Source organism: Athene cunicularia (assembly GCF_003259725.1).
Source record: "Athene cunicularia isolate RWA chromosome 1 unlocalized genomic scaffold, athCun1 chr1_part1, whole genome shotgun sequence".
NCBI classification, from domain to species: domain Eukaryota; kingdom Metazoa; phylum Chordata; class Aves; order Strigiformes; family Strigidae; genus Athene; species Athene cunicularia.
The window spans coordinates 58,267,866-58,283,909 of NW_020799091.1; the positions used below are offsets into that span (position 1 = coordinate 58,267,866).

At 36.9% G+C, this 16,044-nt stretch overlaps 1 protein-coding gene across 2 annotated transcripts in view; it reads left to right on the top strand.

Annotated features, from left to right (window-relative positions):
• The window catches only part of BIVM (basic, immunoglobulin-like variable motif containing), a 15,892-nt gene extending 475 nt beyond the window's left edge, over nt 1-15,417 (top strand). The window contains exons 2-11 of one of the 2 annotated variants that reach the window (XM_026842786.1): nt 1,028-1,628; nt 3,095-3,221; nt 4,122-4,217; nt 4,347-4,451; nt 6,278-6,372; nt 7,653-7,785; nt 9,998-10,069; nt 10,918-11,001; nt 12,915-13,011; nt 13,920-15,417. In XM_026842786.1, the coding sequence (XP_026698587.1) occupies nt 1,139-1,628; nt 3,095-3,221; nt 4,122-4,217; nt 4,347-4,451; nt 6,278-6,372; nt 7,653-7,785; nt 9,998-10,069; nt 10,918-11,001; nt 12,915-13,011; nt 13,920-14,210 (1,590 nt within the window). In that variant the 5' untranslated portion in view covers nt 1,028-1,138 and the 3' untranslated portion in view covers nt 14,211-15,417. The remainder of the gene's footprint in view (nt 1-1,027; nt 1,629-3,094; nt 3,222-4,121; nt 4,218-4,346; nt 4,452-6,277; nt 6,373-7,652; nt 7,786-9,997; nt 10,070-10,917; nt 11,002-12,914; nt 13,012-13,919) is intronic. The other variant, XM_026842793.1, reaches the window with a different exon arrangement.
• Nucleotides 15,418-16,044: the final 627 nt, after the last annotated feature.

Genomic DNA, 16,044 nt, shown 5'->3' on the forward strand with positions numbered 1-16,044 from the left:
CGGGGGGGTGCGGGCGTCCCGGGGTGGGGCGAGTCCCCGCGGAGGCGGTGAGAGTGGGGCCCGCCGGGGCCGGGCGCCCTGTGGCTGCCTGAATTCATTGCAGGCGGCTGCTGAGCCCCTGCCTGTGTTCTGGCGGTTCCGAGTCATCCGTCAAGCAGAGCCCTGCTCGTGTGTGGTCGCAAGACCCGCTTCTGGCAGAGGGGCGCTCTGGGGGGCCAGGCCGGTGACCCGAGGTCGGTGCCGCAGGTGTCTGCTCTCGGGTGAGAGTCCTGCCTCCCCAGCTGCGGCCAGAATCTTCGCACCGCAGACGCGCAACTGCCGAGATGACGGATAACACATGCTGTCAATTTGCTGTTTAGAAAAGATTGTTAAAAGCAAGCCTCAGCCTTCTAAGCTTGTTTTTGGTAGTTCTTAGTTACTGTAAATAAAACCTGATGCTTTCTTTCTCACATCTTGAAGAATGGGAGGTGCGTAAAAATAAAAGGGAACCCTTAACAGCCACACAGGGAAAGCAGTGAAACAGATTGAGGGTAGTGTTCTCAATTTACAGTCAACAGAAGTAATAGTTACTGTAATTTTCTGTAAGCTTGAACTTTACTTGCAGCAGAAGAGTCCAGGATTCTTCAGAATCAAGTGACCTTAAGTTGCTGTTTCTGTGATTTATTAAATTGTATAAATTATTTCGTACTCCACATATGTAAAGTATTGTGACTTAAGGAATAGAAGTGATCAACCACAGCTACAAAACTGTTGGAAGCTTTTATTTTTTTTTTTAGTCGTGCTAGTTTATAAGTGTAATCACTCCGTACTTTATCATGGTATCACTATGGTGTATGCAGTTGGCACCTCACAAATAATAAAAAGTGCTGTTTGTAAAATTCTGGAGATGCTTAGGAGAAGACATAGTGTATGTTATGATGTATCTTGAAGGCTACCTCAGCTTTTATTGGATATGAGTTCAAAGGTAAGCTTTGTGTATATTTTATTTTGATTTGGACACCTGTATTAACTTCTCATTTTCTTTCAGGTACCTCGTTAAAACCTTGCAGAGGCAATGGAGGCAGTGATGCAAACTCTGTTGTAATTAAAACATAAAAAAAATATTCTTAGCTCTACAATACTCTTGCAGTATCATTCAATGCCTAACATTTCAGAAGATGAAAAGGAGAATGGTTCTGGAAATAATGGAAACACTGAAAACAAACCTGGGAAAGAATCCCCAGAAGCTCCTCTTCATGATCCCGTGAAGCCATACTGCATGTCAGATGCCTCCACTGCATCCTTGGTGTCCCGGTCTGATGGGCATTATCCATGGGGGTGTCCTGTGACTCATACACGAGAGAAATTTTATACCATCTGCTCAGACTATGCTTTTTTAAACAGAGTAACATCTATTTGTAAAAGCCCAAGTGCTTCAGTTAGTGCCTGCCTGTCAGGCAGTGCTGCCTTAAATGTTGGAAATAACACACCTAGTTTACTCAGCATTCAAACTGGTGCTTCAGAGATAATCTACAGTGAAGACGCTAACTTGGAAAGCTTGGCTGGTGATCTTGGAAAGCTTCCACTGGCATGGGAAATCGACAAATCAGAGTTCAATGGCGTGACCACAAATCTGAAGAACAAAGCAGGTGAGGTGGTGAAGATTTGATGTTGTGATAGAAAAAGGTTTCATGTTTATAACTTTGTGGAGGGGGCTGGTCACCACATGTATCTCTTGAGGAAATACTATAGAAGAGCTTAGCCTGTATGTCATTTCAAACAACCTGCTCACCGGGAAATGAGAGAGTGAGATAGGAGTGGAAGTCAAGTGTGGCTGCCTGGGGAACTGACTAGAACAAGGCTGGCTTCTGCTTAACTGTGTGTGGGGTTTTTGGGTATTGTTTGGGGTGGCTTCTGGTTTGGATTTGGTTTGGTTTTCTTCCTTGGGTTTTTGGGGTGTTTTTTTCTTTCCTCTTAGTGGGACTTAGTGCATTGTGTGGTGATTACTTTTACTTGTTAAGTACAGGTTTGTCACTTGCAGAAATGTTTCATGGTACTTCAGAGATGTATTTTGAAATTAAAAATGTGGTTTATTTATGACAAGAAGTCAACAAAATCATTACCTAGTTACCTAGGAAAGCAGTTGGTTTCTGTAGCAGAATTGTAATTATTTTGATTTGCTATATGTATGCAGTGTTAGGGAGCCCATTTCTTCAAAACTGGCTTCTTTGCTGCCTCTTATGTTCCTTCTCTGAGTAGTCACAGATTACAACTGTGAACCAAGCACTTGCACACACACTTGGCTTTCTTTGTCCTATAATCTCTCTGTTTATCTAGAGTGGGCTATAGATTGTTTTTCTTAATGGCTTGGCTAGCTAGTCAAATTGCTGTTATCTCTACCTGCGTATGAAACTGGGTTAGCAACGCTTAAAAACATGCTTGGCAAGTTGTATTTTCATGTGTGCATGTAGTGTCCTTAAATAAGAAACAAATGATAATATCCTACAGGATGATATTTTTTGCTAAAATGTATGTGGTATATTTCACTGGGATGTGATGGCTTCAAAATGGGACAGAAAGATTCCTACTCTAGCACATGGCCCAACTCTTTGCTTTCCACTGTCTCAGTGGCTTACAAAAAGGTGAAGATCTTGAGGGTATATTATTCTTACTGGATTTGCATGTAAGACTTCATCAGAAAGCGTAGCTAGTTACAGAGCTTAACTGTGGAAAAACAAGTGTTTCATTATATTTTCCTGTGCACTTAATGCTAGGAGATGGGAAGTCCCTGTTGGTCCAAGAGTCTTACTTCTGGGAAGGTTGATTTAACACATTAGAATAATCAGATCGACTGCTCTTCTTAAACAGTTGGGCAAGTCATCATTAATTCTATTCTGAAAAACATGTTGTTTATTGAGCTAATAGCAGCTTTACAAACCTGTTGACAATCTTGATTATGTATTTGAACTTTTTCTTTCAATTAAGATTTGGTCTCAGTTTGCACTTACTAGTACAACCAGTGTGTCTAAGGCATATGCTATTACTAAAAATATTTAAGAAGAAATATATGAAAGGTAAACTAGGCATGCATTTGTTTCTGAAATCTGTTTTGCAGGCAACATGAAGAAACAAGTGACAAAGAAAAAATCTGTAGACAAAAAAAGCAAACAATACAGGGAGTGTCCTCAGCGTTCTGCTCTTGAAGATGTGAAGGAGAGGAAAGTGTTGGACCTCCGAAGATGGTACTATTTATGAATTGTATTTAAGATTATTCTCATACATTTTGTCAGTAAACACTTGCTGATTATCTGATTTCACAATAATTAATAATGTCTTCATACTTCTTTTAGTAGAAATGGGGATACGTTAAGCATACATACACTAAAATCTCATACTTTCTACAAGAATGAGAGCCTTCTTCCCATTTTTTTTAAATTCTAAAAACATTCTAAGCATGTTTTTTCTTTCAATAAGGAAAAAAAAACTTCTGTGAGGATTTATTGCTAAAGAAAATTGAAGTTCATTGGGATGGTCAGGCAAAAAGTAACCTTAAACGTAGTACTGGTATGTCTTACTCATGATTTTTCTTTTCACTGGGCAATACTTGATCAGAATCTGTCAGTTCTATACAACCTATATCATATGAATATAATTTACTAAATTCACATAGTTTAATGAATCTGTCTGGTTCTTACTGTATCTCTGTGACATCAGAAACTTAGCCTAGGGAATCTGTGACCTAGAATGACATTCATTAGTAAATTGGTAGAGATAGAAGTTTACTACAGGTACAGGTGTTAGAAGACACTGGATCAAACTTCAATTATATTAGTACAGAATCATCTTTTTCCTGCAGGATCATTTGTACAGAATTCCCATGGGGCTTATTTGAATGAAATAGGGTAGTAGTATCTGACAACCTTAAAGGAAATTGGTTAATGTATTTGCTCCAATTTTTTAAAGAATGCACTGTGTTTTGTGCTTTTTTTTTTTTTTTTTTTTTTTTTTTTAAATACAGGCAACATAAAAACATTTAACGTAATGTGGCACTTCAATGGCGTGGCACACAGAAAAGTAGTTCAGGTTGCTCCTATAACTCAATGAAAATTGCTTACTAATGTGTTCAGGGTTTTTTGTTTAAGGTACTGTGTTAGCCGACCTCAATACAAGACTTCCTGTGGAATATCATCCTTAGTGTCTTGCTGGAATTTCCTTTATAGTACACTGGGAGCTGGAAGGTATGCTTTGCTTCTGGAGAGTCTAAAATATGTTGCTTATTACTTTATTAAACAATACTTTTATTTCTTTTATTTATTTTTTTCTTTGTGGTTTTTTTGTTGGTTGTTGTTTGTTTTTTTTTTTTTTAGTTTACCACCTATTACTCAAGAAGAAGCTTTGCATATACTGGGCTTTCAGCCCCCGTTTGAGGAGATTAGGTTTGGTCCCTTCACTGGAAATACAACTTTAATGAGGTATGTTTGGTTCCTTTGATGTAACTGAATTGTTAATGTATGCAAAAATAACATAAAACTAAGAGATAGAACCTTTAAAAATACAGTAACTGTTAATTTATTTTAAAAAAATGTGTCTGACACAAGTTAGTCCTCTTAAGTTTTAGAATAATGAAGCGTACTTGGGTACTCTGACAGTGCCGAAAGAAACTTTCCAAAGAGTTTTTTGCAGTAGCCATTTTGTAAAGTGAGATGTTGCTACACAGATCAGGTGAACATGAAATTTGATTTTTTTGGTTCAGTTTGTTTAATGGTTGTATAATACTGTAATGAATCTCATCTTCTGGTTAGAAATTTTTTTCTTTACCCTCATTATCCTGTTTTGAAAATGCATGTTAAATGCTTGTAATGTCCCTGAAACAGCCTGAGAAGGCAATTTATATACTAGTAACTTTATGTAAAAAATAATTGTAAGAATTGAAAATGAGATAGTGCTGCACCTTTGTTGCAATGGAGCTGTTCAGGAAGAGGAGGGGAAAAAAAAAATGGGTCTGGAGCCACAAAACACTTGAAATTTTAAATTCTGTTTCACTTCTGCTCTGCTCTTTCCTGATCTTGATAAATTGGGTCTAAAATATTTGTCCTACTTTTTTTTTTATTATTATTAAGCTCATAAGGAATTTTAGAATTAAACAGGGCTAGGAGCACATTGTACTTGAGTATTGAACATCTTGACAGGACTTTGGTATGTTACCCTCCCATGAAATTAGAAAATTTTGCAGTGTTCTTGCCTGTTTCATGAGTTGCATTTGATCTAGTTAGTGTTTTTTGAAGGCACCTTATATGGTTTGGCGCAGAATATGGGTGCTGAATTTGAAAATGTGGCAGCAGTCTGTTCTTTAATGGTAGATCATTGACGAGTGTCATGAAAACTTCTGTGCCTTAGGAGACTCAGATCCAGATTCTGTATCTCTTCAGGAGTATGTCAGGGTCTAGCAACCCTCATAGACCAAGCTGATAAAATGTTCTGTCTCTTTATGTCAACAGTTTATACAGACAAAAGTTAAACCTGTAATTCTTCCTTTTCCCTTGTGTGTGCCCTATGCACTGCAGAAAAGTTGCCTTTACTAGGTTTTATTTCTGTTTGGTCAAATCATATTTAAGTACTCAGCAGACTGGAAAACAGGAGAGCTGAGAGCTGACCCCATCATGGAACATAGCTTTATGATTGAGGTATTGTCTTCAGAGATGTGAATTTGAATCTTCAAATATGGAAAAATGAATATCTGACACAAAAATTTTCTTTGCGTACCTGTCCTCACTTAACTGTTGCTGTGAGGAGTTGCAGTACAGTACTCCTGTAATGCTTGGGCACTGTGAAGTTTACGTGGCAGAAGCCCAACATGATACACAGAAAGTCTCACTAGAAGGGTACTGCCTTCTGGTGACTTAGAAGATTCCCTTTGTGTAGTTTACAAATCATGGTTGAAGCTTGGCACTTCAGAATTTGAGTGTCTTTCTAAAGGCTGAGTAAGTGAAAGTTAGAGGTGACTGGACTGAACACAATAGGACCAACATTTCATATCCAGACCTTTTGTTGTTATGGTTCTATGTCAGGTCTGAAAAAGCAAAATGAAGGAAAAGGCATTGAGTATTTATTAATCTCTCTAGGATATGTTATGATTTGTTTGTATTAGGGTACCATGGTCATCTGCAATCTATATACTAGTGTGGTAAGTGCTTAGAAGCACTTTTTTCTAAACTGTCAAGCAGAGGAAAAGTGGAAGGAAAGAAAATTGCTTTTAATAACTCTTGAGTTACTACAATCTTTAAGCTTATTGTTTCAGATGGTTTAGGCAAATAAATGATCACTTCCATATCAAGGGATGCTCATATGTTCTGTATAAACCTCATGGGAAGAACAAGACAGCTGGAGAAACTGGTACGTAGCTAATCCTAAAGCATTTATCTTATAGTATGTAAACTGAAAAATCCTGCAAGGTGTAGCATTTGACAGGACAAGTTCTGTAAGTAGTATGTCCAGTTTGAGATGAGCTATTGAATAGCTCCAAGTTGCCTGATTTTCCTGGATTTACTTTTTCTCTTATTTTGCTAAAACTTTAATTTGTACTTTTATTTTGATAAAATATATTCAGTGTTATGTATTCTGCTATCATAGAACTGGAATTTTAGGGTATCCAGGAGGATTTCCAGTTCCCTGTTGGTGTCCTGGAAGATGTGTTTGCTCTCCCAGTGTATTGCAGCAACACACTTTAAAAATTTGTTTTATTTCAGTGTTTTAGAAATATGTGCTGTATAAAAAATTCAGGACGTACAGCACAAAAGTTTAATGTCTTTAATACAGGTTTTATACTTCTAAAAAATGCAGTTTTAAAGTTAGGGAACTAATCCATTCTGCCTGGCTTTGGCTAATGTCTGTCCCTAAAAGTTAAGTGATCATTCTCAATTAGCTTATGAAGCTGCATTTTTATGTCTACTTCTAAGTGTGCTACCTAAAGAAATATACTTTCATACACAGTTTGTTAGCCTTTGGTAGGTTCTTTAAAAGAATAAAACCATGCTGAAAAGTTTAGCGGAGATTACTAAAATGGAAATAATTTTTCCGTTCTTGGTATCCCATTTGGAAATTCTGTCATGTTTCAGTGCCTTTTCTAGTCTTTGTCTGAAACTGAGCACTGCAGTCACATTACAAAATATTGTATGCCCAGATGTGGAATGTGTTTCTGAGGAGATTAGGAAGCTCCAAGAAGCTCACAATACCAAAATGTTTGAAAGTTTTCCGGGGTTTCAGTAGTATTGTTGATGTGTGTTACATCTGACTTGGCCAGGGCAGTGGGACTGCTTTGTGTTGCAGCGTGTATTTCCTGGGTTAAGAAATACTTTTGGTTCGTTTTGGTGGTGGTTTTTTTTTTGTTTTTTTTGTTGTTTTTTTTTTTTTTTTTTTTTATTCTAAATACAATGCATACTTTTTATTGTATTTTCCTAGTACAGACTGTGTGACAGATGTTATTTATTTGTACCAGGCAGGAAATTAAATACTAAGTTTGAAATCAAAACTGTATTTTGTGCATGCCTGTCCGGTCATGTCCTCTAATGTAAAAGGCAGTGTAACTATTTTATGTTATCAAATAGGTCTCTTTTGCTGAATATGTTACACAGGATCCAAAGCACTCTGGACTGAAACCTGATCTTTCTTTGTAGCTGCAGGGGCCCTTGCAAAGCTAACACGTGGACTGAAAGATGAATCAATGGCCTACATCTACCATTGCCAAAACCATTATTTTTGCCCAATTGGATTTGAAGCAACCCCAGTAAAAGCTAGTAAAGCCTATAGGTAAGGTATTGTGTTCATGCTTATTTTGGTGGAGGAAGTGTATGGAAAATTTACTTCAAGTTGATACAGTTTTTCTCTCTAAATAACATTTCAGCATATCTTGTGAAAGCATTTATGTCTGAACTAGCAAAACATTACTGTGTGATTTGAAAGGACTGCTTAAAATTAAACAGAACTAAGCAGACTATATTGAGAAATTAATCAGAAAACTATGAATGGTACTAAATTGTTTAAAGACATTTTGGCCAGATATAGAGAGGGTAGTTATTTACTTGAAGGACAAGTGATAGTAACTAGTCTGAAAAATAAAACAATATGGACTGAAAAAAGCCAGGTGTTTTTAAAGAAAACCAATAAAAAGCCAGCTAATTATGGGAAGAGTCTGTTCCCAGACAACTTGTCAGGAAACAAGAAGTAAGGGTCTGTGTGGGTCTTGGGACTTTTCTTTATAAACTAGAAGCAAAAAGCTTACTGTGATATTAATCCATTATGAAGCAGACCTGATAAAATCTGCACTTACAGAAACCAGCGTTTGTGTATGGTGAGAATAAGGTATATGTAAGTATTGCAGGATGGTGGTTAGGAACATTTTTTGCAATGTTGACTAACAATGATGATAAACTGCAACTACTGGAGTGCAAGGCTTAGAAAAGTAGAGGTATCCGAATAATTTGTTACCAGAAATTGTCGGAGGGCAGGGGGAGAGAAGCTGGAAGAGATCTCTGGACTATCACATTATGTTTGGCTTTTTTAAACAATGCTTGGAATGCTGGAGCACTTCATAAAGACCAGGAGAAACTTAATATACCGTTTGTTTTAGAATAAAATTACAATTAGCCAAAGAATTTCAGATTTGTCAGGGTGACATTACTCAGGATGAAATAATGGAAGAGCTGATGTAGGTTACAATTAAACATAGGTTTTGAAAGAGGATAATAGCATTGTTACTCATATTGGATTTAGAGAAAGTCTCTCAATAAAAACAAAACTTTGTTTGAAATATTTCATAATCTTGAGGCAATTTACGTTAGTTTTTTTAAGGCTATATGACATGCTGAGAGTAGTTTGTTTTACCTCATTCACAGAATAATATTAAATTGTTTTTCCTCTCTCAAAGTAGTTACAAACACAATTGGATGTTTCTGTTGGACTTTCTCAAGGTTCAACTGTTGGTCAGTATTTATTAGTATTACCACTGAGCATAAGAAAACAATCCCTGACAAAATTAGCAGATATCAATAGTGGGGAATGCTAAACCATTAAAAGGGTAGGTCACTGGTGTAAGGTGAGCTTCAGACTTGCATTTGGCTTAGCAAGCAGTCTGCCTTTGGCTACATTGAAGATGTAGAGTCACATCAAGGAACAAAGAATGCTAAGTCTACTTTTAGAGTTCAAAATGGCAATTGTTTGGAGGCAATAAAGCACAATCATCTGAATCTGATCTGTTTCCAGTGTGAATCTGACCATAGGGTTAATGAAAGCTTTTGGTATATGAACTCAAGAATACAGAAGGGTTTTTTTAAGATTGCATACACTGACATGCCATGTGAGTGAGAGAGTGTGAAAAATATGCCTCAAATATAAGTCCAACACATCGGTCTGCTTAAGTCTACCAAAAGGTTAATGGCTTGCTTACTTGATCAGTTACTAAGAATCTGGAGTGGAAGAGCAAAGTAAAAAAAATTGTTTAATATATCAAAAATGGAGTTTGAGAAATAATACGGTCCAGTGGAAACTTAACATGCCTTAAATCTACTTTGAATTTATATTGTTTAGTAATAAGCAAGAACCACAATTTCAATACTTTATCTGTAGTCAAAATGAATTCTCAGTCACTAGTGATGTTATTTTTAAGGCAATATTAGATTTTCTTCATAACAACTGATCTCTTTTAACAATGTAACATGAAGTAATGAGTTCAAGGAGCTTTTATAGCCTTATTTTAGGCTGATGTTCAGACCAGAAAGCTCATCCTAGTCTCTTCATATCCTCTAACACCTTACTGGAAAATATTATGTTTAGGTTCCAGAAGCACTATCAATATGCAGCAGTTCTTGTTTACCCTGTTCTGCATTCTGGTAATAAGGGAGAGCTTTTCTTTAAAAACAAGCTAAGAAACATTTAAATTCCAAAAGAAATGGGTAGATAGGTTGCTAGGCTGATCTTAGGAGGCAGTTTTTAGGTTATCCACAGACTTCCTGTATGATCTTAGGTTGCTGGATTTGGACTCGGGAGACCTGGGTTCAGTTCCCAGTTCAACCACAGACTTCCAGTGTGACTTTAGGTAAGTCAATTAATCTATCCTGTGTCTTGATTTCCCATCTGTACAATGATGGCATACATTTTTATTTTACAGGGAATTTTTTATAAGTAAACAAATTACTGCAAGCAGTAAGGCCATATGCCGTCTAATATGCCCTATGCAGAAAAAAATCTCAGGTTTTATCACAGTTGAAACTGAAGTAGCTTTTAATGGAATAATTATACACAGGAAGTCACAGAACATTGATCTGTATCTCATCAGTCTGCTCTGATGTCTGTCACAAATTTTCCCTGATGAGGTTACAGCAGGCTTTGAGTTTCTTGATGTTGCTCACCAATTTGAACTAGTATTGGGTGAGGGGTTTTGGTTTTTAATATGTGGTATTGGATGCTTAGGAGCTGAAGTTACCAGTTGTTACCCTACCACTGTTTGTACCAACTCTCAACTGGGGTGTAGTTTAAAAATAGCAGAAGGGGCTCTTTTGTGACTCTCTTAGGCACCACAGATAGTGAGGAAGATGTTTGTTCCACATTCATGTGGCTTTCCACAATTCTTATTTCCATTGTTACGTATATATTTATATTTGGATTTTATACTAGACTGCCTTTTATCCAAGTAACACTATTTTTTATGTTCTGCCTTTTTTCCTAAATAATGAGCACTAGCTTCTATCTTGGTTCCAGGCCTTGTGAAACAGTTTCCCTGTAGGCAACTGCAAACACTGTAGCACAGCAGCTGGTTTTTAGTTTGGTTGAGGAAACAATTTTAAATGTTGGAAAATCCTAAAAAGAACCATAGAATGTTAATCTCTCTTTTTCTTTTTAGTATGCACAATAAATCTTACTAGGATTGTATCTTCTGTTGAACAGAGGTCGTGTCTTACAGCAGGAAGTAGAATATTGGATCTTAATTGGAGAGCCGAGCAGAAAACATCCAACAATACACTGTAAAAGGTACGTTACTTGGTAAGAATGTAAGACAATATGTTTTCTTTCAAAACAATTTGTATTTCTCTACTAAGGGTGACCAAGTGAATTTTTAGTTCTTTTAAACAAACATACTATATTTCTAACAGAAACAGGTGCTTTAGTGAGAAACTTCATGTTTTGACCTCAAGGCTGGCTCTGCAGTTTTATATCGTGTGGCAGGGCACATGTGGGCTGCTGAAACCAAAGCCTGTTCCTCTTGTTTGAGTGTGACACAGTTCACATTAGTCAGGAAGAAAGCACACCTCAGTTGTCTGCGATCATGCCAGTTGTCGTTTATAGGCTGTAGAAACCTTGGAGGAGTTTATGCTGCAGTTGAGAAGGTAGACAGGCTGTGTCTGGGGCGTGCACAGGATATTATGCTGCTACCAAGATATAACTCAGGTGCAGGTACAGCCTGTACTCTGTTGTGTTATTAGCTTATCTATGTGTTAAAACAATACATTTGTGATAGGTCTGGCTCATACAAAGTTGGTGTCTAAACTAGACATACAGACTAGGAGGGTGAGAGGGTGCTACATAGAAATTTTGTTGATTAGTTATATTTGTCTTGATAAATTAACAGAACAGCTTTCTCAGCTTTGAGATACTAGTTCATATTGTTTAATATTAACTTCTGAAATGAGTGAACAGTGCAGAAGAGCAGTATTTTTCAAGAAACCAATTCAATGGCCAAAACATAAATTTTTAGCAAATAGCTTCCCTACCACCCTCCAGGTTAATTATGGAGTGATTTTTTTTTTTCTTGATACCTTAGGAAAAGAGCTGTGGGAAAAAAAAAACCCACACAACTTCTGCTTTGTTTCCTCTTAATTCTCTGTTTTGAAAAATTTTTTGAAAGTACTTATCCGATAGTTTCATAGCCAGTCAGATCTAACCCAGTACCTAAAACCCAGATATCTTTTTTTTGTTTTGTCAGTGATGTGGCTATGTCAATAACTGTCAATAGCTGGATAGTTTCAACTAATGAAATTCAGTGCAGCAAAATAAAAATCACGTTACGCATGTGGTTGCTGTGCTGAGAAATGTACTATGCATCCCACTGACAGAATTTTGTCCTGTGGTATGTAAGCTACAAATGGCACAGGAAAAGGTTTCTGAATACAGAATACAAACCTTTGTAATATGATTTTTGATTGTGGAGACATTTTTCTTCATGCTACAGTCCCAGTGAGAGCTAGCAGAAAGTTCTGTGCTTAAGGTAGGAGAGCAAAGGTTGGGATGGAAATGTAGGGTGGTTTTAGAGAGAAGCAGACAATTAGACATTGACAGAAATGAAAAGACTGTGTAGGCTTAAAGAGGTCTGGAATATGGGGATATTTTCTTCAGTTGGGCTAGAAGAGCTATGAAACTGAAGAGCCGAGTGAATGGGGAATGATTAAATTGATAGTTTATTACAGATGTGATTTAAATAAAATGGAGGAGTGAGTTATGTTGAGAGCTGTCTGGTAAAAGCAGATTTAGTGGGTGAAAAACCAAATGAGTTTGAACAAAATAATATAAAAGGATAAGAGGAGATAAAGTAAAAGCTATTGTTTCTCTTTGTCTAAACTGCACTTTGCTTCTTCGTTTCACAAACTAATGAATTGGTTTGGGGGATAAGCAATGCAATTAATGACTCATGGCGCTTTTACTCATTTTGGAAAGTGTTTCCAAAGATCAGGAGTAATCACTGTGAATGCTTTGATTAAATGTGATGCTTTTATATCTAGCTTGATGTCTCTAACACCGAGGCTTTTATATCTTTATACATTTGTTTATCTTTAAGTCACTGGTAAGACTATTTAAAGCTGCAGATCTCTATTTGCGTGTGTATGTACATGAGTATTGGTGCGGAGGTTTCATAAATGTAGCTGAGTAGTAATAATCTTATTCTGTAGGTGGGCAGATATTGTCACTGACCTAAACACCCAAAATCCAGAATATCTAGATATTCGACACCTAGAGAGAGGATTGCAACATCGAAAAACAAAGAAGGTAAGGTAAACTTACTACGATGTGAGGAAATTCAAGGTAGATTTTTTGCGAACTTATTCATACTTCAGCAGCGTAAGATAACTGCACTAAAAGAAATTTATGTGAAGTGTTGCTGAAGACAAAGTCAAAGGTGTGTACTTACACACCAGAGTCATTGATATTTACTTTCAGGACAAGATACAATACAGCAGTAGCCTGGCATATGCTAGGATGAACCAGACTGTCTGCATATACAAGATATTTCCTTGCAGTATTTAACCTTGTTGGCTAAAATGTAACTGCAGCAAGTATAAGAATACTTTACAGATGAATTACAGATAGATCCTTTTGGTGCATGAACTTCTAGCTGCATGTAAGCAGGAAAGAAGGTACAGTCAAGTAGGATCACACATAAAAGAATGCATGTGTGTCTCTTGTGTGGACTTACTGTCAATACATATAGCTTGCTTTCCTATAGATAGGGCTATATCTCATGGGTGGGGGATGTATTTTTGATTTTCAGGTGGAATGTCTATAAGAAATAATAGGCTAAAGAGGTGATTTCAAATGTGGAGACCCTATGGAAGATCATGTCAGCAAGATGAGAAGGGACCAGAACAGATAATTTGTGTGAAAGTAGCTGGAGAATGAAAAAGACTAGCAGAAGATGTTATACTAGCCCCTGAATGGTAAAAAGGATAGCTTAAAAAGATGAGAAAGAAGGCAGTAACTGAGTCTAGGAAACAATCAGAATTGATTGAACCAAGTTGTTTGTTTGGCGATAGGTTTTATGGGGTTTTTTGTTTGTGTGTTGTTGCTTTTTTTTTTTTTTTAAGAATTCTGTTACCCAAGATGTTAATTTCAAATACCTATGTATGCTAGAAATATGCCTGTGGGCATTTAACAAAGAACCTTTTTCCTTCAATCAGGTTGGAGGAAATCTTCATTGCATCATTGCCTTTCAGAGACTTAACTGGCAAAGATTTGGTCCTTGGAATTTTCCATTTGGAAATGTTAGGCAGGATAAACAATCCCAAACACAAGGACAAGGAATTTCCAAATCTGAGAGTGAAGACAATATCTCTAAGAAACAACATGGACGACTGGGTCGATCTTTCAGTGCTGGCTTTCATCAAGAATCTACGTGGAAGAAATCTAATCTTCGTGAGAGGAGGAACAGTGGGTATCAGAGTTATAATGATTATGATGGAAATGATTAAAATTAACTTTAGATAATAGAGTTGATATATTAAAGTTAGTTTTAATCAATACATATTAGGGATCTATTAGTACTAGAATACATATGAATAGAAATTATGGTATAAGATACAGCTTCATAATTATTAAATAAATCTGATTATATGGTTGCAATGGATGTGATCTGATGTATAAACTGACAGATAAGCACAGATTATGGTACTTTTGCAATCAAAAGTAAATATGACAGCAAAATCAATCATTTATTTTGAAATAATTGTACTATGTTCTGATCTGTGAAAACAAAAGAGCAGATTGAAATTAGTCAATGTAATAAACGGACTTCATTGAAAAGACTTAGTATTCAAAAGCATGAAAAATTATGATATGACTTTATAAAAAAGGTGTAAGGATAAAAGTGAAAATTGCCTTCCTTTTTAAACACTCCATTTTATTAAGGCTGCCCATATCCAGTGGAAAGGGAAAAAAAAAAAATCCAATAGGTCAGAAGACCTTGTCAGATTTACAAAGTGAATGTACATTCTCCATTTAGTTCCCAGTAGACCTCTGTCAGACAGATAATCATATTTTATCAAGCAGGTTCAGTTACTTTTCCCTTAGCTGGATGCCTGCGTTAGACTGAGAGGAATTGCCTGTGGCAGGGAGTGTTCAAGGACAGACCTTTATTGCTTTTGCTCTGTGGGTACAGCAGCTGAATTCTTATCCTCGAACCTAAAAGCACGGACTCACTTAACACAAGCTTGTGAAATTCACTGTTAAAAAGCTGCATTTCCCATTAGCCAAATGAGCTAGCTGAACACTGCGTTCTGTTGGCAGTGCTTTTCTTGTTCAGTCTTAAAACCTCCGTCATTTTTCTGCTGCTCTTTTCATTTTGTATGAAGGGGATGCAAGTGCCGAAAACTGCTGGCAGCCCTGATGATACTATATACCTCTCAGCCGGCAAACAATTCAAGCTTTTTCAGGTGTTCCATGTGCAGTCTCTTTATCTTTTTTCCCCCACACCTAATTTTAAATGTATCCAGTTGTTTGCCCAAACATGTCTCAACAGTTGTAACTTTCTGTGTACAAATGTTCATACCTGCTTAAGGATTTTTTTGACATAAAAAGATTTGTCATGGAATGCAGGGGTTTTGTAGGTTGCTGCTTTTGTTAACCAAAAATGGGAGACTTTTAGACTTTTGTTCATTCAATAAAATTTGTTTTCTATTTTGTTGTTTGCTTTTCATTTGCCTTGGGAATGGTGACCCTATGTTTAGTGAAGGTTTTCAGGAAAGTAGGTAAGCAAAGGATCAGAATTGCAACCCCTGCTTAGCAAAGTAATCCTGGAGATAGGATCTATTTGCTCACAAGCCTGTCCAGCCACTGTGACTTAACTTCTTATACTTAATTTCCCAAAGCCTGCAGGCTGATGACTGAACGAAACCCATAGATTTTGAAAACGTATTTTCCAGATGAACTGTTTCTGGAGTTTTATTTTTGCAAGCTGAATTGGGGCTGAGGATTCACATATCTTTAGAATGCTTGAGCTGTGTTCTTTAGGGTACTTCAGACTTCGATGAGTTATATAAACGTCTCTAAGTTTTGCATGATTTTGTTGCTCTGAGGAACAGGGAGCCTCCTCTCTGACAGTAGCCTGCTTCTACTTTTAAGAAGGTGCATTGTGATGGACTTTTGTTACTTTATTTTGCTATTGGGTTGGAGACTCTCACGCTTCATCAATAAAGTACGTAGTGTATTTGATTCTTCCAGCATCAGCAAAGAAAGATGCGCGTCCTTGGGGACCTGCTGCTGGAAGCTTTCCGGAGGAATTCCCGGGTGGGAGGTGTGTGCAGTCAG